The 21,306-nt window shown below is 49.3% G+C and overlaps 2 protein-coding genes across 3 annotated transcripts in view; one reads left to right on the top strand and one right to left on the bottom strand.

Moving 5' to 3' along the window:
* WDFY4 (WDFY family member 4) overlaps nt 1-21,306 on the top strand; it is a 231,424-nt gene that overhangs the window by 183,901 nt on the left and 26,217 nt on the right. The gene's annotated exons all lie outside the window — the stretch shown is intronic.
* LRRC18 (leucine rich repeat containing 18) lies at nt 1,337-19,472 on the bottom strand. The gene is made up of 3 exons (XM_058671565.1): nt 19,339-19,472; nt 5,054-5,911; nt 1,337-1,521 (listed from the first exon to the last, which is right to left on the bottom strand). The coding sequence occupies exons 2-3, from the start codon at nt 5,815-5,817 to the stop codon at nt 1,503-1,505; spliced, it is 783 nt and encodes a 260-aa protein (XP_058527548.1). The 5' UTR covers nt 5,818-5,911; nt 19,339-19,472; the 3' UTR covers nt 1,337-1,502.

The raw sequence follows: 21,306 nt of genomic DNA, 5'->3' as shown, positions 1-21,306 counted from the left end.
GGTGCCATCCAGGGAATGAACCAACAGACGGAAGATGTCTCTAAGTCTGGCTTTCAAATAATAATAATAATAATAATAATAATAATAATAATAATAATAAAAACAATGTTTTAAAAAGGAAAGAACACCTTCAGATCCACCCTTGAATAGCATGATGGGCAACCTGCTGGTTACTGATGAACCCCGCCCTGCCACCTCCAGGAACCTGGGGTACTCGCAGGGAAGCCATGTGCTTTGCTCTGGTTGGAGTGTCCTGCTTGGGAGTCCATAGGGACCAGCTCAGCACTGGTCATTTGAGACGTGCTCAGCACCCATAGACTAAAGCACGTCTTTCTCCCAAAGTGCCTAAAACTGATATCTGAGGGACCGTAGCCTGAGTGTATAAGAGCCTCCCTCAAGCCGGCCGTAGTACCTTCTCGATTAGCATAGCATCTGTTGATTGTTGTACACAGGCTCTGAAGCCATTTTGTATTTTAATTTTTATGAAAAACACTACAGATTCACAGGAAGTTGTAATACAGAGAGCCCCACTGCCCCAGCCCAGGATTCTTTACTCTTCATTTTAAAACCAGGACATTGACATGGGTCCGTGTGTGGATCCGTTGTCCATCACCAGAATCCAAGCACTTGGTTATCACCACAATGACATCTTGCACACACCCACTCTCACGTGTGCACTTCCTACCTTCCCCCACCATCCTTAACTTCTGGGAACCATGGGTCCAATTTTCATCTCCAACACTTGTGATTTAGAGAATGTTTTATGCATCAGGTGTCATGCAGGGTGGACCAGGTGCTTGCTGAGAAGTAGTCTATGCTGTGACTGTTCCAGAATTAGCTGTCTATGCACTGAGGGAGACTAATTTATTTCCAGTTTGGGACCACAAGTTTGATTTGATCATTGCAGTGTGGGGTTAGGCTTACTACCATTCTATTCTTAGTTTTTGTTGTAGCTGTTACTCATCGGTCTGTTTGCTTTTCCCTCCATACTCATGTGTGGCTGAAATATCTGTGCGAATCACACTTTGATTTGGATGATCTTTGGATCTGCTTCTCAGTGTAAATTTGGGTTATCAATTTTAGTTGCCTGAGGTATGTATCATGGCAGGCACGCCACTTTTCAAGGGCTCCTGATGGTGAGGTGACACCCATGTGAGTGACAGGTATAGACTGCAAGTCTTTTCAGCCTTCAAGTTGGCTGAGAAGTCTAGTTGTCTAGCATGTTTTGTACAGAGTACAATGCCATTTTCCGAAAAGTTTCCTTTCCATGCATTTTGCACACCACAGCAAAAATGCTTCTAAAGGCATTTTTTTTTCACAGACAGATGACCTGAAAATGAAGAGAGAGTTGAGAGGGATTTCAGAAGCAAGTGAGGGAGGTAGCCACCAGTGGGGTGGGAGTGAGGGCGGCTTCCGGGGGTCCCCTTGGTTGTTGTGTCTTCTGCTCTTCAGAGTTGCACAACCGTTGGCAGGTCAGGCTTCCGTTTTGGCCATGAACTACTCTAGGATGTTGACCGTAACCTGGGGAATGGAGATACACAAGAGGCTGAGGCATTTGCTCCAGGCCACCAAGGCAGCGAGGGTAGAGCTCACAGCACCAGGGCCACCCGGGTCACACCCCGCTTGTGGAAACAGTCATGGGTAGGCAAGTGCTCTTTCTATGTGAAGATAAAGAAAGCCCCTGTCTTTTCTCACTCACGTATAGGTTCTGGCAACTTCCAGAAGCCAAGGCAAGGGCTAACAGAGTGTCCACTCGAGCCTGTGCTGAGGCCAGGCAAAGCCAACGGCCACTGCTGCTCTCAACCTTGAACTACAGCTCACTAACAACGGCTTTGTAAGAGGCAGCTCTGAGCAAAGCCAGGCTGGCACAAGATGGCATCCTGCCTGCCCACCAGCTCATTAGCAGCAGAGCTAGGAGAAGGGACTGAGATCAAGAGCATGCATAGTGAGAAGTGGGCTATAAAGGCGTAGGGCAAGGGGGAGTGGGAGCGGTCTGTGACAAACGTGCCTTCCTCCTCTTCTCTTCATTGCTGGTCCCTTTGAATCCAAGAAGGGAAAACAAAATCTAAAGAAAGGGTCTCAAGCCTGGGAGACAGGAGCAGGCAGGAGCCAGATGCGCAGCAGGGCGCTCTGGCTGGACCGCAGGTGCCCATGGTCTCTGTCCCTGGGACCTGGAGACGCAATGACCACCCAGCTGCTTGTGTCCCATAGGGACATGTCCCAGGCTCCTAAGGCCTGGCCACCACGAGTCGTCGTGCACATCCCAGCACGACTGTCCGTCCTGCTGTTTGCAGCAGGGCTTCTGATCAAAGGGCAGGACACGGCAACCACTTCTCGGATACAGGGGGACATGCAGAGTGTTTCAAAAGTTCGTGGAAGATGAAACTAAAATACGCTTTCTAGGTTGTCACAAATTTTGAAACCCTATGTATCATACTTTCATCATTTTCCAAAGAACTTCAAAAAAACACTTCATTTAAATGTGTAAAGCTTTTTATAAATTATAGGAAGGTAACATTATCAAAAACTCGTTTCTAAAAAGATATACCCTTTAACACACTATTCCCCTAAATGCAGCTCTGCCAAGGAATTGATCCAAATCATGTTAGGACATTTAGTCATGCAGGCTGTGATGACAAAGCTATTTCCATTGGTGAACAATTGGAAGCAGTGTAAAGACTTACACTATAACTTTCAGTTACTCCTGTCAGAGCCAGCATCCTGAAGATGCTCTAAATTACACTTATCAGATCATGTGCCAACAGCATGCTCAAAGCAAGACAGAAATGGCATGACAGCCATTGTTGTACCCATCTCTAAACATATAAACAGACTGGCGTTGTGGCACAGCGGGTTAAGCTGCTAATTGCCATGCTCGTGTCCCATATCAGAGCACTGGTTCCAGTCCTGACCGCTGCACTGCCGCTCTAGTCCCCTGTCAATGATCCTTGTTCCCCTGCCACCCACATGGGGCTGGGTGAAACTGGGCTGCAGGCTTCAACCTAGGCCAACCCTAGACCTTGTGGCCATAGAGGGAGTGAACTAGCAGGTGGAAGAATTTCTCTCTCTCTGCTTTTCAAATCAGTCAATAAAATCTTTTTTTAAATAAACATATAAACAGAAAACCAACCAGGAAAGAACTTTGCCAATGTTAAAGTTGGCTAACACTCTAGGATGCTTGTTAGTTAAACTGTTATATATAAAACTAGACTGCAGCTTGGTTATTTTTTATAACAGAAAGCGTTTGATAAAGGGGGAGAAAAAAAACAAGGAGTGACAATTTTGAATCTAAATCTTTTGAGATTGTAGAAATACAGTACGGTTGCCAGAGCTAGGTGTGCTGAAAGAAGATAAGCAGTGAGGGGTGAACAGGTAGTGTGTCTGCTGTGGTTCACGATGTCAGAAGAACAGGCTTCGCATTGACCAAAGCAGCCAAGTTTGCCACCGACACAGAAAGTTCTAGAAAGATGCCCCTCTCCTCGAGGTCTTCATTGATGCTTTTCTTTCTGCTGGCTTGAAGGTATGCATGAGAGGGACACAGCCAGCCCGTGAGGCTCTGGGCTGTGGCGGGCACTGCATCTCCTGCTGTCCCCTCTGCCAGAGGGCCCCTGGGCATGCATCGGCTCTGTCAAAGGTGCTATTTCAGCTTTGAGCTGCACCCAGCTCTTGTTCTGGGAGAGAACTGACTTCCCCTCAGGACTTGTTCTGGGTGTGGCTGGTTTGGGATGGACCCTCACAGTTAGGTGTGGCATCATTAGGGAGTGTCACAGACAGGGGAACCAAAATGAGTCAGGGCCCGGCATGACGTCTCAATTAGTACATCTTCCCCCTTCAAGTGCCAGCATCCATATGGGTGCTAGTTCCTGTTCTGGCTGCTCCACTTCCCATCCAGCTCCCTGCTTGTGGCCTGGGAAGGCAGCAGAAGATGGCCCAAAGCCTTGGGACCCTGCACCCATGTGGGAGACCTGGAGGAAGTCCTGGCTCCTAGCTTCGGATCATCTCAGCTCTGGCCACTGCAGTAATTTGAGGAGTGAACCAGCAGATGGAAAATCTTTCTCTGTCTCTCCTTCTCTCTGTAAGAATGTTTTTCCAATAAAAATAAGCAATTCTGTGCAAAACAGAGAGAAATCCAGTCAGTGGGCCATGAGATGGCAGGTAGGATCTGCACCTGTGCAGGAACCTTCTGCTGTCCCTTAGGCCAGACCAGCCGTGCACACCCCGTGACCCTCATCTCCTAAGCTCCTCAGGTGGCAGTCAGTCACATGTCCCATCTTCTCAGCTGACCTCTCTTCCAGCTTGCATGAAGCAAGTCAAGCTCTCCCCGGTTGACCCAGGGCCTATACCTGATGTGCGCCTAGTAAAGTAGCGACTTCTTGAATGCGTCAACCCAAGCCCACTCTCCTTTATTCCTTCCTCCCACTAGGGTTTGGAAAAGCTCTGGGTGTGTTAGGCTGGGGCGTGCATCTTCATTCATTCACAGTTACTCTAGGGCCTGCAGGTTCAGTTTAGAAAGTTCCAAGAGCAAATGATGCAAGCACACAGAAAAACAGTACAATTTTGGGCCCAAGATCTTGTCTTATACTCATGGCAAGGCCTATCATTTCCTGTCGAGTGGCTTCGTCCCCTACCCAAGACCAAGTGCTTGCTGCTCTCCTGCCAGCTGCTGACCTCGGAAAACTCTGAGCTCCCAATGTCTTTGTAGAACAAGAGCCATATCTGGGGGCTGAGGCTGGGTCCTGGCATGCCAGTAGGGATGCAAGTAACAGCTCCTTGGGCCCCAAGCTACTGCAGGCAGGTGCTGGGGCAGAAATTAGACAGTCATTTCCTGATCTCTGGGCCTTCACCTGTGTGAGTGTGAGCATGCAGAGAAGAGAAATGTGCATACCAGCAAGGGACCAAAGCCATGAAATTAATCAAATCACAAGGCAAGAAGATAAGAAAAGGTGTTTTATGGGCTTGCCTGGAGAAATATTACTGTGGCAAACGTGCAGCCCACAGCCCTTTCCCCTCCCTCTCCCTCCCCTCCTGCCTCAATGGCAGGGTCCCAGGTCACCTCCAGTCTTCCTGGGACTCCTTGGCCAAAGAGTTGGGTGAAACCAAACTGGAAAAGATGGCCTTCCTCGGGGTGGACGTGGCCATGTTCTTGATTTTGTTGAGCTTGTCGCGGGCCAGTTGGCATTTTCTCAGGCAGTTGGCACACAGGTCCTTTTCCTCCACCAAGAATAAGCTGTCTAGCCTTTTGATGGTGTCCGTGAAGATGTCGGATTCCTCCGTCTTGGGGAAGGGGTTCCTCTTCGTGTTGAGCTTCTTCAGCTTGGGGAGCTTGGAGATGCTGGCAGGGATAGAGCTCAGCAGGTTATCATGCAGGCCGACCTCGTGGAGCTCCTTGAGGGCTCCCAGCGTGGTGGGCACACTGTCCAGGTGGTTGAGGCCCAAGTTCATGGTGCGGATGTTCTTGAGCTGGTTGAGCTCCACAGGCAGGCCGTTGGTGGTGAGCCTGTTGTTACTGACGTTGAGATAGAGCAGGGTGGTCATCTGGCCGATGGACTCGGGAAGCTTGTCGATGTAGTTGCTGTGCAAGTCCAGCCAGCGCAGGTTCTGGAACTTGGAGATGGAGTCTGGGATCTTGCGGATCAGGTTGCGGCTGAGGTCGAGTTCGTCCACTTCGTTGAGCCGCAAGATGCACTTGGGAAAGGTGGTGAGGCCCATCTTGCTTAGGTCCAGGCGCTTCCTCCCATCCAACGTGACTTTGATGCAGTTCTTGGCCACATTGAGGGTGATCTTTTTGCCCTTGGGGCTTTTCACGCCCTTCGCCATGTCCTTTCAGTGAGTGAGCGTGCTTGCAGGTGGATGGGGCACTGCTCTTCAGGATGTGTGCTCAGCCCTCTGAGGAAGAACTCACATGAAACTGCTGGGGAACAAAAAAAAAAAAAAAAGGAGGAAAAGCACCATGGTTAGGAAATGACTTGGGATCTGTGTACCACTCAGACCTTAATGCTTTGCTCTGCAAGAGGTTTCAAAAGTCAGAAAAGGGATAGTGAGGAATCAGGCCAGCGACAGCTGAAACATGGCCAATGATTGCCAGCCCTTGGTAAGTAGAGAGGAGGGATTTGACCTGAAAAATGATGGATGTCTCTGTAGCAGTACCATTCCCTGATGAATGAATTCCCTCTATTGCATTAAAGTGGACTTTCACACATACCCCACCCCCACCACCTCCCTCTCTGCTAGAGTCATCTGTGTGAGCCTAGCATATCTGCCTCCCCCTGGACCCACACATAAACCTAGTGTTCGAGTTCTCCCCCAAGGGAAGGACTGCTGGGTTCCCATACAACACAAGGCTGGGTATGAGGAACAAGATGGTGTTAAGAATGCCTCGTCAGATCCCACTTCACTGTGGGGAGCCCAAAGAGCTAACTAGTAGTCAGGCCTTGGCTACTACACCACGAGGGCGACAGAGACATTTGTTCAGCCCAGGAGGGCCAAGCTGGGCCTCCACTGTGCTTGGCAGCCTTCTTGTCAACTCTGCAAGTCTGGCAGGAACCAAGTGGAGCCTGGACAACCTCAGTGAAGTAACTGCATTTCTCCTTTCTCCCCATGCCTTCCACATCCTCTCTTGCATCCTTCACCTTGAACTCCAACTGCAGACCTCTCTGCATGTGCAGAAGAGTTGATAGTTGCAATTGCGCCCACATGGAGAAAGGGGCAGATGCACTCCTGGCTTAGGAATCCAACTTGGCTACGCACATTTCCCTTAAATTCTGCGTCATGCCTTTCCAAGTTGAGTATATGTGCTGCTGATAGAATTTAAGATAGAATTCAGTGGAGGCAAGCCAAGCTTACCCAGCATGAGTGACAAGACCCCGGGAGGAAATGGTGCTTTGGGGAGACGGGGGAATCCAGCCAATTGTATCCAGTTTAGCTCACTTCCAACAAGTTGAGAAGATGCCCCCATCCTGATTGTGGATGGCAAAGAAGCTGTGTGGAGCAGTTTAACATCCAGGAACCCTTCTCAATCTCCTGTGGCCTGGCGCCTGCCCATCACCCTCAAGGCAGAAGTTAGGGGGCTGCCTGGGTTGATGTACCTCACCCCTACTTGTACCCCAAGGCAACCCCCCCCACCACCTCATCTCTGTTCTTCCCCACCTTGGACCTTTGCTCTCAGCTATACAAGGAGAGTGTGTTAGGCAGCTCTGGGGTCATCCTGATCCCTTAAATCACTGAGCACCACCAGAAGGAATGTCTCTTCTGCCACTCAGCTCTTCAGAAGTAGTCTCCCCCCTCCTCATATGCCCATTGGGGAGGAGTGTGAAACAGCTGGTCAACCAGACTGGTTGCTTGACCTGCCGTTCTCCGTTCCTAGAAGTCCTGCTATGCCAGAAGGGACCAGCACCCACAGGCGAAGCTGGCAGTCACAGGAAAAAGAAACATCAACAGATCAGTAGAAGCAAGCAGACTGCAACAGGATTATGGAAAGCAGAATGAAAGCATCAGTGTATTCAGATGCAAACCTTTTCAAATTCCACATAAAAAATAAGTCTTCAAAAAGTTACGGAAAAATGTGTATTATGAAAAACAAAACCCACCATGCATGGGTTTCTAAGTATTTTGCACTAAAACAGATTTCTCACTGACAGTTCATTTGGTCCCTATTGTTTTTTTTTTTTAAGATTTATTTATTTTTATTGCAAAGTCAGATATACAGAGAGGAAGAGAGACAGAGGAAGATCTCCCCTCCGATCATTCAGTGATCACAACGGCCGGTGCTACACCAATCCAAAGCCAAGAGTCAGGAACTTCCTCCAAGTCTCCCATAAGGGTGCAGGGTCCCAAGGCTCCGGGCTGTCCTCGACTGCTTTCCCCAGGCCACAGACAGGGAGCTGGATGGGAAGTGGGGCTGCCGGGATTAGAACCGGCGCCCATATGGGATCCCGGTGCATTCAAGGCAAGAACTTTAGCTGCTAGGCCACCGTGCCGGGCCTGGCTACCCAGTGTTTTGCAGTTGCCTCCAAGAAGGTGATCTGGTTTGGGTGCGGCTGAGTGTCTCCCCACTTCATTTGTCCATATGTAGTCGGTACTTTGAAGTCTTGAGAGGGTGGGAGCTTAATCTGGCCATGATGTTGAAGATGGGGCCACAGGAAAGTGATCAGGATTGGTGCTGGGGTCACAATGGTGGAGCCCCGTTACTGAATTCCGGGAGCATTGTAGCAGTGATAGAGAGGCCGGGCACCCACATCCCTGCCTCATGCCATGTGATACCATGTGCTACCTCGGAGCTCTGCCAGCAAGACAGCCCTCGCCATATGTGTGCCACTGAGCCTCCAGAAGTATGAACTGAATAAGCCCCTTTTCTTCTTAAATAGCTTACCTCATGCCCTTCATCATAGGTGACTAATGTAGATGAGTGGATGGACAGCAAATGTCATTTCACACGAACAATCTAGAATCCTAACTCAGAATTTTCTAAATGTATTGTGCCTTTTTGTCTTCTATTGTTTGTTGTTCTACTTTGGGGGAAAAAAAAGTGGACCAATTGGTTTGACTTTAATTTCTAATTAATTTTTTATCTCATCATTATGAATCAAACAGCATGGTAGGACACCCCGTGGATATCTAAATTAAAAATGTAATGGCAGTCTATATTTTAATGCCGCCAAAATCTTTGCAAGCATATCCTGTTCTACCATCCTTGGTGTCACTGACTCCTGCAGTTGATCTGGTACATCGTTCATGGATCTTTCACCACATGTTTTTAAGACTGATTTTGTATCTGTATATCTGCTATCTCTGAAAATCTTGTTTATTTTTAGTTTATTTAAAAGGCACACAGAGAATAAGGGAGGGAGATCTTCCACCCATTGGTTCACTCTCCAAATGGCCACCATAGTTAGGGCTGGGCCAGACTAAAGCAAGCAGCCTATGATCCCATCCTGGTCTCCCACATGGATGGCAAGAATTCAGGTACTTGAGCCATGACCCACCGCTTCTCAGGTGCAGAGACTGGCTGGAAAGCAGAGTAGCCAGGATGTAGATGTCCGTCCCTAGTGGCAGTTTAACTTGCTGTGCCATAACACCCACCCTGATAGCCCAACAATTATCCTACTCTTTTTACTGAACGTTGAGACAAGATAGATACATGATAAAACTGATAATTACCCCTTTCTCATAGCTAGTGGTTGAGATTAACATCTTAGAAGTGAACATCATGCCCTGAATTTTGCTCCTCTCTCTCTCTTTCGTGTGTGTGTGTGTGTGTGTGTAAGTCATTGAGAAGCAGAAGAACTGAGGCAGAGAGAAAAGAGAGAAACTGAGTTAACATGCCCACTAAAGACCCAGGCCCAACCGAGGCTAAAGCTAGGAGCCAGAGCACTGGGACCATCTCTGTTCTCTGCTGTTTCCCAGGGTCTGTAGGAGTGGGAATCTGGAGTCAGGAGTGAGAGTCAGGAATCGAACCCAGGTCCTCTGATACAGAATGCAGACATCCTAACCAAACACATGACCCTGGGCCGCCTCTTCAAAGGACACGATCAAATGGCTGAAAGATTCATTCATTCAAAAATATAGATGTTCCTTAAGTTAAGTGGGGTTATTGTGAATCCAAAATGTAGGAAGTCCACCTCACCTACAGGGCGCTCTAGCTGAGCCACACAGCACACTACAGATGTTTCTGTTTGTGATGGTGGGACTGATGGATGGAGCTGTGCTGGCTGCTGCTGCCAGTGTCCTGAGAGGTGATCAGAGTGCAAAACCTCTATGCCCAGAACTGACCCAAATGTAAAATCCTAGGATACCACCTGTAATCATAATTGCAATGTGGACTTGTCCCTGCTGCCAGCTCTCACATATGTTAGGTGTGTCACAGCCCAGCTCACCTCATTGTAGCTTCTCCTGTGGCTTCCTGTCATTCCCCAAGCCCTCAATTCCTTCCCACCACAGGTATGAATACTCTAAAGCCACAACCAGGCTTTGTCTTCATGGGTGAAAGCATGTGGCAGGTGGAGACATGCAGGTCTCCGTGGGTCCCTTCTGGGCAGTGGGTGGTCTGCAGTCCATGGCCCAGCCACTGAAATCGGTGCTTATCATCCACTCAAGTGTGGTCTGCTCTGGGCAAAAGAATGTCCAGCACTTGTTCTGGGCTGGGAGCTGGCTGCCATGCTACATGGTGTAGGTGTCTTACTATTTTTTGTAGTATAGATGCATTGGAAAGCAATTCTTTCTCCCCTTATGTACTCCCAGCCATGCTACCCTGGGCTGTCGCTTCCCGGAAGCAGAAGGACAGACTTCTGGAAAGCAGGCCTATGAGAAGCAGAGATGACTGCACTCAGCTGTGGTTCTTCCAGGCTCTTGGCAGAGCTGATGGGCAGACAGTGGGTCAGCGGAAGATGCAGACAGCAGGGGCTGGAGTCTTACAGGTGGGGGTTTTCTAGCGTCAATTTTGGAAATGCGTCTGAGTGTCCAGAGTCCCTCACCATGATTCACTTGGGTGGTGGGTGCCAAGGTCACCTCTGATTACATGGTGCAGGACGCTTGTGTAGCTGGTGTCCACAGCAACTATGTAGAAATCACTAAGACACAGAGCAGGGCCCGGCACAGTGGCCTAGCGGTTAAAGTCCTTGCCTTGATCGTGCTGGGATCCCATATGGTGCCGGTTCTAATCCCGGCAGCCCCCATCCTTGCTTGTGGCCTGGGAATGCAGTCGAAAATGGCCCAAGGCTTTGGGACCTTGCACCTGCATGGGAGACCCAGAGGAAGCTCCTGGCTCCTGGCTTTGGATTGGCTCAGCTCCAGCCATTGCAGCCGCTTGGGGAGAGAACCATTGGATGGAAGATCTTCCTCTCTATCTCTCCTCCTCTCCGTACATCTGACTTTCTGATAAAAATGAATGAAACTTTAAAAAAAAAGACAAAGAGCAGCCAGTGGACTTCCCTCACGTCCAACAGACAACCAAGAGAAGAGCCAAGGCCAAGCCTGGACATGCGCAACCCCTACACTCTTGTGTGGTCTCTGCCCTCCCCACTGTTGCCTCTCCCTTCTGCCTCTATAGGAGATACTTCTTCCTAGGAGGGGGCAACAGCTCTGCCCACTCCCTAGGACTCCAAGGAAAAGGGACCATTCCAGAATCCCAGGACTCCCAGGCTGAAAGCCATACTCAGATCTACAACAGAAATTTAAGGCCACCCTTGCCGGGTCCCCATGAGGGGGTATTTCCGTTGTGTCCCTCGGGGGTCATGGAGCCCCTGTAGCCAGCATGACCGTTCCTGACTTATGTCTAGGGACCCCAGGAGCACTCACAGGCAAGCTGCTGAAGGTGGCATGGCCTGCCTGCCACCTGCTTCAGGACACGGAGTTGTTGGTCAATGTCCTTGTAGGGACCAGCATCCGGAGCACTTGTTTTCACAGATAAGTACACATGAGGAGTCTTCAGAGAGTGTTCACCACCTTTTAATTCTGTTTTTCCAAGGACTTTTTGAAACCCCCCCATAGATATCTAAATATATGTGAGCATATGAATTTTAATGGTATTGTAATAGAGTTAGTTAATGGAGTCATTTAACTGTAAGAGCTTGGCAAGAGACAATGAAAGAGAGAGAGGAACAGTTTAAAGGGCACACATAAGTGTCCCCAGGCTGGTTGATGTAATGGTCCCCATGTGGGCAGTGAAGGGGACAGGGCTGCGTGGCTCTTCAACCTCTGCAGTGTCTGTGGCTCAACACAGGGATGATCTCGCCACGGTGGGGTGTGAGCCGAGAGAGCACCGACATGCCTGTGGACACCGTGTGTGTGCCTCCAGCGCGGTGCCGGGACATTGGCCACTTAGAGTCACAACCAAGCACCCAGCGACCATTCAGTTCTCAGGGACTGTGTAGTTTGCCAGGATTTTGCTTGGCCTGTGTGAGCTACTCTCACTCTCCCAAACACAGGCTGTCTCCATGGTGAGGGAGGGAGGGGGTCCACAGGAGAGGGAGGGAGGGGCCGCTCCCAGTCCTGACACTGGCCAGCCCTCACTGCTGCCTCACACACTTGTCATCCCATAGCCACACCTTTCTGGGAGGAAGCAGCTTTGGCTTCCGGTCCACGGTGCGGGGTGCTACAGGGGTGGGCAAGAGATAACTGAAGAGTCTGTCAAAGTTCTCCAACTGCATTGTTCCGGAACTTCAGGGAAATGTGGGCATCCTTGCTGCCATAGCTAGAAGACAGGGGAGAATGTATCTGTACGGAAGTGGTCAAGTTCACTTCCTTTGGCGACTATCTGGTTAATTTGATCAAAGTGGTTTCTAAGGGTCTTGTTGGGGTACTATGCATTTGTAGCACTGTCTACCCTAATATTAGTTACTTCTCCTTAGCTTCCTGTGCTGCTTTGGGAAACTGTGATCTGTCAAACCGCCCCACTTGCCCCTGGTGGATAATGAGAATTCAGCTTTTATGTGGAGCAAAAGTTCCCAGGGGGTTACACGGCCCAATAACGAAAGATGATGATTTCTTATTGGCCTACAAGCGTCTATTTGGTAATTCCGAGTGTACTCTGTTTTAATTGGATTTGTTAAAGGAACAAGAGGGAATAGATGCCTTACAGTTAAAATAAAATATGAAGATTATTAGTTGAACAGACTCGAAATGCCTGGTCGTTACCCCCATGCATTCGAAGCACACAAAAACATGGGGAGTCTGTGGCACACCTCTAAACCCCAAGAGGGGAGTGTCGATGTCAGCCAGCCAGCTAGCAGGATTTCAGCTTATCAGAGGCAAACATTCTGTCACTGGCTTCTCATAGGCCTGTCTCCATGAGGAAATGACCCAGGACAGTGGCAGAGCTCAGGAGCTCAGCGACCTTGGACCTTAGAGGGTAGACTTTTGGTTCCTCTTTCACCATGTGAGTGACCCCTCTAGTGGTCTCTGGCGCCCACTGCTATTGTGGGATCCTAAAGCCAGGTGCTTCCCAAGGGTCAGGTGGGAGCAAGTGTGGGAGGGTCTTGGAGGCCTGGACTGTGACCTGTGTGTGAGTTGGATGGAGGAAGCCCCCAGTGTGGGCAGAGCAGCATAGCTGATCGCAGTGAAGCTGAGAGTTCAGGATTGCACTTGTACGGGAGTCCATTCAGACTTTGCTGCCCAAATATTCTCCACCAAGGTGCAGGCTTTGGGTTGCTTTATCCTGGAAGACAAGGGCCTGCATAGGTCCCCAGTATCATTCATGCTGGGGAGAAGGGAGGCAGGTTCTCCCAGCGTGGCCTGCCGTGTGTGTGTGTGTGTGTGTGTGTGTGTGTGTGTGTGTGTGTGTGTGTGTCCTTTCTGTGGGTGACACTGCTGAGCACTCCTCCCTTGCTGAGAGCTTGCTGAGTGTGCATAGCCAGGATCCTGCATGGCACCTGCACCTGCTGTAGGCCAGCTTCTGCCTCTGCAGGAGGCTTTGCTGGCAGTCTAACCTGTGGGCGGGGAGGTGTGTGACTGCCTTGAACGACAGCCTGAGGACAAACTCGTGGGGGCAGAGCTGAGCTTCCCTGACTGTTCTGACTTGGTTTATGATCAGCAGTATTTGGTAGCTCTCTAAAATGAACGACCTACTTATGGGGGATAGAGGAGGATGGAGAGGATGAATAGAACATCAGAAAGTCTAACAGCAGGGGTAGAGGTTGCTAGGAAGTGAGAGAAGCGAGGTCGACAGACAGTAGGAGGGGAAAGTCTAGGGAGATGCGCCGTGGCAGCCCAGAGACGGGCCCTCGGAGAAGACGGCTGGCAAGCAGAGAATGGGTGGCTGCGTGTCCCACGATGCAGCCGTGCCCCATGCCAGAACCACTCCAATTCCTACCCAAGCCAGGAGGAAACCTAGCCAAGGGGGCTATGCTGAGTGGCTCCCAGATAGGGCCTGGGATCTCCTAAGAGCCCATGTCCAGTCCACTAGGTTGCACGGGTCAGGCACCTAAGGGAAATGCAACTGGCGTTGGACATGGGAAGGACTCAATTGGATGGAGCTGGAAAGCGCCTCGGCTGGGTACTCTGGAGGGTTGGGACTAGGCCAGAGGCTCTTGTGCTTTGTCTACACTGCCTGCGCTTGCGTCCTCGCCTGCTCTCATGCACCAGTGATCCTCTGACTTCTGTGAATGACCCTGATTCTGGATGTGTGAATCCTGCCTCCCTGGCGTTTCTACAGGGATGACAACAGGCAGCACACTCTCAGCCTGTCACAAGCCTGGCTCCAGGCCAGCTTTGTCTGCCTCCCGTGATCACTTGCAGTCTCGTACACTCCCCAATCCAGTGCTTCAGGATGACCCCACTGACTTATACACTCTAAATTGCCATGAGCCCACCCTGTCTCACCTCCTGCCCAGGCTGAGTGGTGGCCATTGGTCACCGGCCTCTGGATCCTGACTGCTTTTTGTCCCTGTATGGTCCAACCTTGCCACAGCAGCCTGCTGTTCCCACTAAGTCCTCTAGAGTCATTCCATAGAGCAAAGCCTTCCAGCACGTCCCATGCCACCCAAGTCCCCTCTGTGGTCTCTCTGAAGGGGATCCCTGCCCCTGTGCTAACCAGCCACCAGGGCCTGACCATTCCTCACTGTAGCCTAAACTCTACTGTCCCAGTCTTCGGGAAGGTTCTTCCCTTAGACATATATCACTTAATGGACTTAGCAACTTTGGAGGCACCCAATCTTTTCAATTTGGCTATATTGATCACCAGTTAAGGATGCAAACTGGACACTGGTGTGACACAATTGACTAAGCTACTGTCTACCCGCAATACCAACATCCCATAGGAGCACCAGTTTTTTGTTTTTTGAGTTTTTTCAAAAAATATTTATTTATTTCACTTGAAAAGAGAAAAAGATGGCAGTGGCTCCCTGCGCCAACCAGGAAGCCCCTACGTGCCCAGTCCTCCTGATGCTGGTGCGGGCTGTGCCAGCTCCCGCAGGAACGTTCATCCTGGTCTGAGCAAGCCTCACGCCATGGCTCTTCCCTCCCCAGGAAAAAGGCACCAGACAGTGCCATCAGCCTCCACTTCAGGGGCCAAGCCCAAGCTGCTTGACGGAGCCCAGAAGCCGGAAGTGGGCCAAATGAGCTGACAGCAGGTGGTCCTTACAGCCCTGCCCCTCTGAAAGGAGGTGTGGCTCAGACTGTGCACTTGGTTGTTGTTCTAGTAGAACCTGGAAACATTACCTAGCCCCTCCACCGTGCTGAAGGCAGGGGGAGCGAACAGATAGTCCTAAGGCAGTGGAGGACCCCAAGAAAACGCAGACATACCACACACCAGCACCGCCAGCCCTGGACCGTGGCGGGTGCTCAGATGCCTTAAGTGGGGGATAGTGGGTGTCCCCAGATCTCCCTTCCTTCCACGAAGCTGAGAATAAACCCACAAGGCACAGAAGCCACTGCAACTCAGAGACCTGTCACGGTTCCATCCCTCCTAAGTGTGTCACTGGGCACACGTTCCTTAGCCTGTCTGAGCTCAGAAGCTGTTCTGTACGTGACTATAAACGTTCCAGAGAGCCAGGATCATCTGCAAAGTGCTAAGACCACACAGCTTCCCCCACAGCACAAGTCACTTCCTGCCTTCTGACTCCACGCATGAATGTGTCACCCTTGTTCCCACCACCACATCAGCGCAGTACTGTACAGGCGTGAAAAATCACCCTTGACTTTTCATCTGTCTGGTGTGGGACTCAGCCACCTGTTAGTGGCTGCCAGCATCCAGGATAATTTGCAGAAGCCATTTAACATTGGGTTTCTCATAACACAGAAACCACACCCTCTCCTCTGCACTTGACAGAAGCTGGGTGTTCTCTGCTGAACTTACTTTAGGAGACAGCGCTCACACATGAACAAACCGTCACAGTTCAGTTCATTTAGAGGGGTTGACTAGTAATGGCAACACTGGTTTCCACATGGAAGCAGCAAACAGACCTCAGTAGACCTCAGCTTGGGAGACTCAAGCAGGACCCCAGGAGCACCCCCCGCCCCATCATCACACTTCCATTTCCAAGCTTGCCCAGGGCTCTAGGCCCTCTAGACCAGTCGGCTAGGTCCCCAGCAGGCTTCCCTTCCCCCACAGGGACTCAGAGCAAGCTTCCTCCTGTACTAAATAATGCATCGGCAGGTGTCTGGAGTTTGTAAATAGAACACACCAGAATAGGCATCACCGAAACTGCTTACTCAGAGCAGGGCTGAAAAAACAGATCTTGTGCAGGGCCAGTTGTTGGGCAAAGCTGAAGGAGAGATGCAGGGCTGCCAGCAGAGCTGCAACTTACCCTGCCTGTCCAGTTCTGCTGCTCCACAGTGCAACTTTGTCGCCAGGCAACAGGCCCTGGGCACTTGGAGTTCATTAGCATATTCTTGAGGTCAGTTTACAAAGCGGAGGGACAGAGGCTGGGAGCCCTGGTTGCCAGGATGCCTGGAGGAGCCTCCTGGAAACCCCAGGTTCTTGCAGGTGCTTTGCCTCCCAACAGGGCTGCTCTCCAAGGCAACCGCCTGCTGGCAGGGACAGCAGAAGGAAAAGCCTTGTTCCCCACTGGAGACAGCTCACTGCTGTGGCGTCCTTTGTCCCAAACTTCCTTCCTTTGGGACATATTTTGCTGCACTTTCCTTTGTATTTCAGTTCTTGGCTGTTTATTCAAATTCAATTATTTCTTGCCATTCTGTTTCTTTTTTTTTCCACAGTATTAATGCAGAATAACCATAATTTCTTAAAAACTCCTACAAGTTTCTTAAGTCTTTTTTACCCCCCTCAGTGGAGAGTATACTGTTTAACACTGGAGTTTCTAAATTTTACTTTGAACATGCAGGTTTTTGCCATGTAAATGTTCCTGTTGTTTTCAGCTTGGCAGTAACATGAACGCAATTACAAATGATGTATGTGTGCAATTCTGGTCTTTTGTGGATTTTTTTCTTTAAAATCAATTTACAGAAATTGAGGAAATCAGCCAAACATATTAAGTTTTAAGCTATCGTATAAACAATAAAACATTGTAGGAAAACAAAACATGTATATATAGAACTAAAAAATAAAAACAATCTCTCCACCCAGATTTTAGAAAAGAAAGTATATAATTAGCAAATAATATAGTTTAGAAAACAAATTAACTTAAGTAATAAAACTTAATACAAAAGAAGGACCTGGTAGCCTAGTGGCTAAAGTCGTGGCTAAAGTCGTTGCCTTGCTCGTGCAGGGATCCCATTTGGGCACCAGTTCTAATCCCAGAAGCCCCGCTTCTCATCCAGCTTTCTGCTTGCGGCCTGGGAAAGCAGGAGAGGATGGCCCAAAGTCTTGGGACCCTGCACCTGCATGGGAGACCTGGAAGAAGCTCTGGGATCCTGGCTTCGGATCGGCTCAGCTCTGTCTATTACGGCCACTTATAGAGTGAATCAACAGACAGAAGATCTTCTTCTCTGTCTCTCCTCTTCTCTGTATATCTACCTTTCCAATAAAAAATAAAATAAATCTTTAAAAAATGCAAAAGAAAAGTTTTAAATAATAAATCACTAAATAAGAGATAGCTTTAACAGTAAAATTCTGAATATGTGAAGATATTTGTATTTAATAAGGATGAATTTAATGCTAATATTTACCCATAGTGTGATATCTGAATGTAATTTATGATTTTCATCCAAAAATAAAGTGCTTCATTTAATTTAGTTGATAGACAGTTTTAAATGAATTAACAAATAAAAATAAAAAATTTACAATTACCCCAAATTCGATGGAACATATAACAACACAGACATCACAAAACATACATTAATGAAAAGATAGTTTAAGATTTTTGAAGAAGAAAATATGTAGAGATAGACACCTTTATAAATGTAGGTGTGTAGATACTTATAAATTAGGACCACTCTTAATTGCAGCACTGGGCCAACACTCGATACTGTTTAAGCTTGTGACTAGCCCTTCCATGGCATCATGCTCTGGCATAGTTAAAATGGCAACAACTTGGAAAATCTGCTCCTGTTCATTTTGCAACATGAATATCCCCAAGCACATACATACACTGATTTCTCGCTGTGACAGAACTTGAATGCAATGGGGACCAAGATCTCTGTTTGCTTTCCTTGGTCTGCAGAGGCAGGGCTGGCCCTTGGTGAAGTCTCATGCCACCAGGTGATGGGAACAGCCTAGTGTGCCAGGCACGCTGAGGCACCTGCTCTATGCTAACCTTGAGCGGCTGGGAGTACCAGCAACATGTCTCCCACTTCCCTGCTCTCCACACCACTTCCTCACCCCATGCCTCCAGCCTGCCTCAACATGGAGATACTGGCTCCCTCACTGGATCTTTGTGAGCACTGGGCAATAAGCTAAAATTCTCTGCAGGGCACAATGGGTTAGATAATGATCAAGTGTTTCTGTGTCTAGAACTGTGTGCAGGAGCCCTACCTGCGAGGGAAAGGGAGACAGCTAGGAGATTACAATTGAGTCAGCACTCCACCAACCCCTGGGGGAGAGCTGAGGTCTGAAAGAATACACCTGCTCCCCAAAGACTAGAGTCCAGCACAGCCCAAACTGGCCTCTCTGTGTTTCCAGTAGCAGTCTTTCGGCTTCTTACTGGACAACAGCCTGACCTGCACGTTCAGCAACATTCAGTCCATGCTTTCCCGAACAGTGATCCTCACCCAAGCAAAACTTGTGCCTGGAAACAGTTGCCCAGCCCCAACAGGTGCCCAGACCCATCAGCTGACAGGTGTCAGCACTGTGCCAGGATGAAGGGTCTCCAGAGCCAGCCTCTCAGCCGCCCACCACCGATCCTCAGCACCCTCCCAACCTCTTTACAAATAGGTGCTGTGGCACCAGAGCCTTTTGGAGGGGAGGAGTTTGAGGTGTGAACCTGTGAGCGTATCCTCTGTTGATGGCTTGGACTAGACCTGGTGTCCAGATCCCAGAGGTGAAAGGGATGGGGTGGACCAAGATCCTAAGAAAGGGTGCAGCTTCCCAACAGAGGAGTCCCTTGGCAGAGATCCTTTGGTCTGCAAGCTAGCCTAGCATCTGTAACAGCCCAACTGCAGGCCACTCTGCCAGCCCCTCCTGGGAGCCCGGGACCTCTAAGGGATTCACCTATGCTCCCTCCTCACTGCTGTGCATCCTGGTCTCCAGGCAGAGAAGAGCTGTTTGCTAGGTGGAGGCAGGATTTCGATCCAGGGCTCCTAGGAGGGCTCTACAAACTCACGGGCTACCTTTGGCATCTTGTTTCATCCAAGACATACACAACTGTGAATGACATGATGTATGCTCCATCGTTCAAGACACGCTCAGAACACGTGCTTAGGCATTCATGACATTCCCCTAGCCCATTTCAAGGGTTCTAAAGCCACTTTCAACACAGATGATATCAAACGGGTTGAAGAAGGAGGACTCACGCTTGGTTAGGTGGCCTGGCCCGGTCGGTGATGACGGCTTTTTCTGATGGGGCCAACGGTGATGGATCTTCCTCGGAGGTCATGCCGAGGGGATGAGAATGGCCTGGGAAGAGCCTGCCTTCCTCATTCCACCCATGACAACATCACAGATGAGCACAGGCAAAATTCTAGAACCTTACTGTTGGAGGCTAGCAAAGGCTGTCTCTCGTTTTGTGGATCCTCATGGGGACAATTTGCTTTTATGTCCCACTCCCCTTTCTCAACTTTTAGAACAAAGAGCACACTTAGGAGGCTGTTGAGTGCCAACTCCATGTGCTCCAGGCCATGGGAGACTCCACATATGTCCTCTCCACAGGGGCTGCGACCCTCATGGTCCCCGTCCTGGCCTCTGCTCTCACTGAAAGCCTGCAGAGCTGGGGCAGCTCCAATGACTCTTCTGTGAGGAAGGAAAAACTAAATTGCAGCCTTGAAATTTCTTCCTGTATGGAGGGATGGGGACCCTAGGGACATGGGGCTGTCACAGCTGCAATGATAGGGCACTTGGGCAACACGGTTCACCTTGACTCAGGTTGGGGCTTGCAGTCTTCTCAGGCTCTGTCCATAGGAAGCAGATGGCACATGGAGCCAGGGCCTCCTATGAAACTATGTAGAGGGATTGGAGAGAAACGAGATGTGGTTTGGTTGGTTGCAGTGGCTTGAGGGAGTGTTGGTCCTGGGAGTAGAAGGAGGATCTTGTGCAGACAGAATACGGGGCTAGGAGGGGAAGCACAGGGCAGCTGGTAGGCTAAGGACCCAGACGCTATGGAAGAGGGTGGCATTTCCCATGGTGGGGGCCCCTTCCCCTCGAGTGTCCTGGCCTCATCCGTCGCTGCCCCTTGAAACTCTCGCCTAGCAGGCAACAGTGTTTTCACAGGTCTGGTTGTATAAGCTTGTTGTAGAAGTATGCATCAACACAGACTTGTAAGAGAATGATTTGGCCCATATGAAGCAAAATTGAAAATGAGATTTTATCCTAGTAATCCGAGTGAGAAATCTATCTCATGAACACTCAGAGAAGCATTCAGAGCTTTATGTCCAAAGATGGTTGAGTAACAGCCTTTGGGAGAATAAAGCCCATCAGAGGCAGGTCAGTCATGAAGACCCACCTGTCAGTACACCGTGGCTGAGAGCTACAGAATCAAACATGGACAGAACAGCCAGAGCTAGCCTCCATGGGTGCTGATAAGCAAGCGGGGCAGAGAAAACTCTGCCAGTGATGTAATCCCATATGTGATCAGTTAAACAAAAGCCATACAAGCAGTCAGGCAGGTGGATGGGCTGAATGTTTCTAGAAGATTCTAGAAACTGTGACCAGTATATGTCTTGAAAACGGAAATAATTTGGAGACATGAGGATTCTCCAAAAAGCTGATAAAAAGCGAATTTAAGGTTCAGTTTAGAGGCCAGAGCATTGGTTCAACTGGCTAATTCTTTGCCTCCAAGCATGGCATCCCACATGGACACTGCGTCCCGGCTGCTTCATTTTCCCGTCCAGCTGCCTGCTTGTGGCCTGGGGAAGCAGCAGAGGACAGCCTAAAGCCTCGGGATCCTGCATCTGCATTGGAGACCCACAAGAAGCTTCCGGCTTTGGAACGGCTCCGCTCTGGCCTTTGTGGCCATTGGAGGAGTGAACCAGCAGAGAGCAAGATTTTCCTCTCTGTCTCTCTGTCTATAAGTCTAAATTTCTAATAAAAATAATTTTTTGAAGTTAAGTTTTCTACATGAAACAGTTTTTGAAAACTGTGCCTACAAGGGGTCTTCAAAAAGTTCATGAAAATGGTGTATAATAAAAACAATTACAATCGATTTTAAAATGTATTACAGTAAAATAAACTCATCTTTTAATTTTTCATGAAGTTTTTGTAAAGGTTTACTTATGTATGTATTTGAAAGGCAGTGTTACAGAGAGGGAGAGAGAGAGAGAGCAAGA

This window comes from Ochotona princeps, chromosome 13 (genome assembly GCF_030435755.1).
Source record: "Ochotona princeps isolate mOchPri1 chromosome 13, mOchPri1.hap1, whole genome shotgun sequence".
Taxonomy (NCBI): Eukaryota; Metazoa; Chordata; class Mammalia; order Lagomorpha; family Ochotonidae; genus Ochotona; species Ochotona princeps.
The sequence above is the reverse complement of the archived record's forward strand: the minus strand, read 5'-3'. Positions and strand labels throughout refer to the sequence as shown.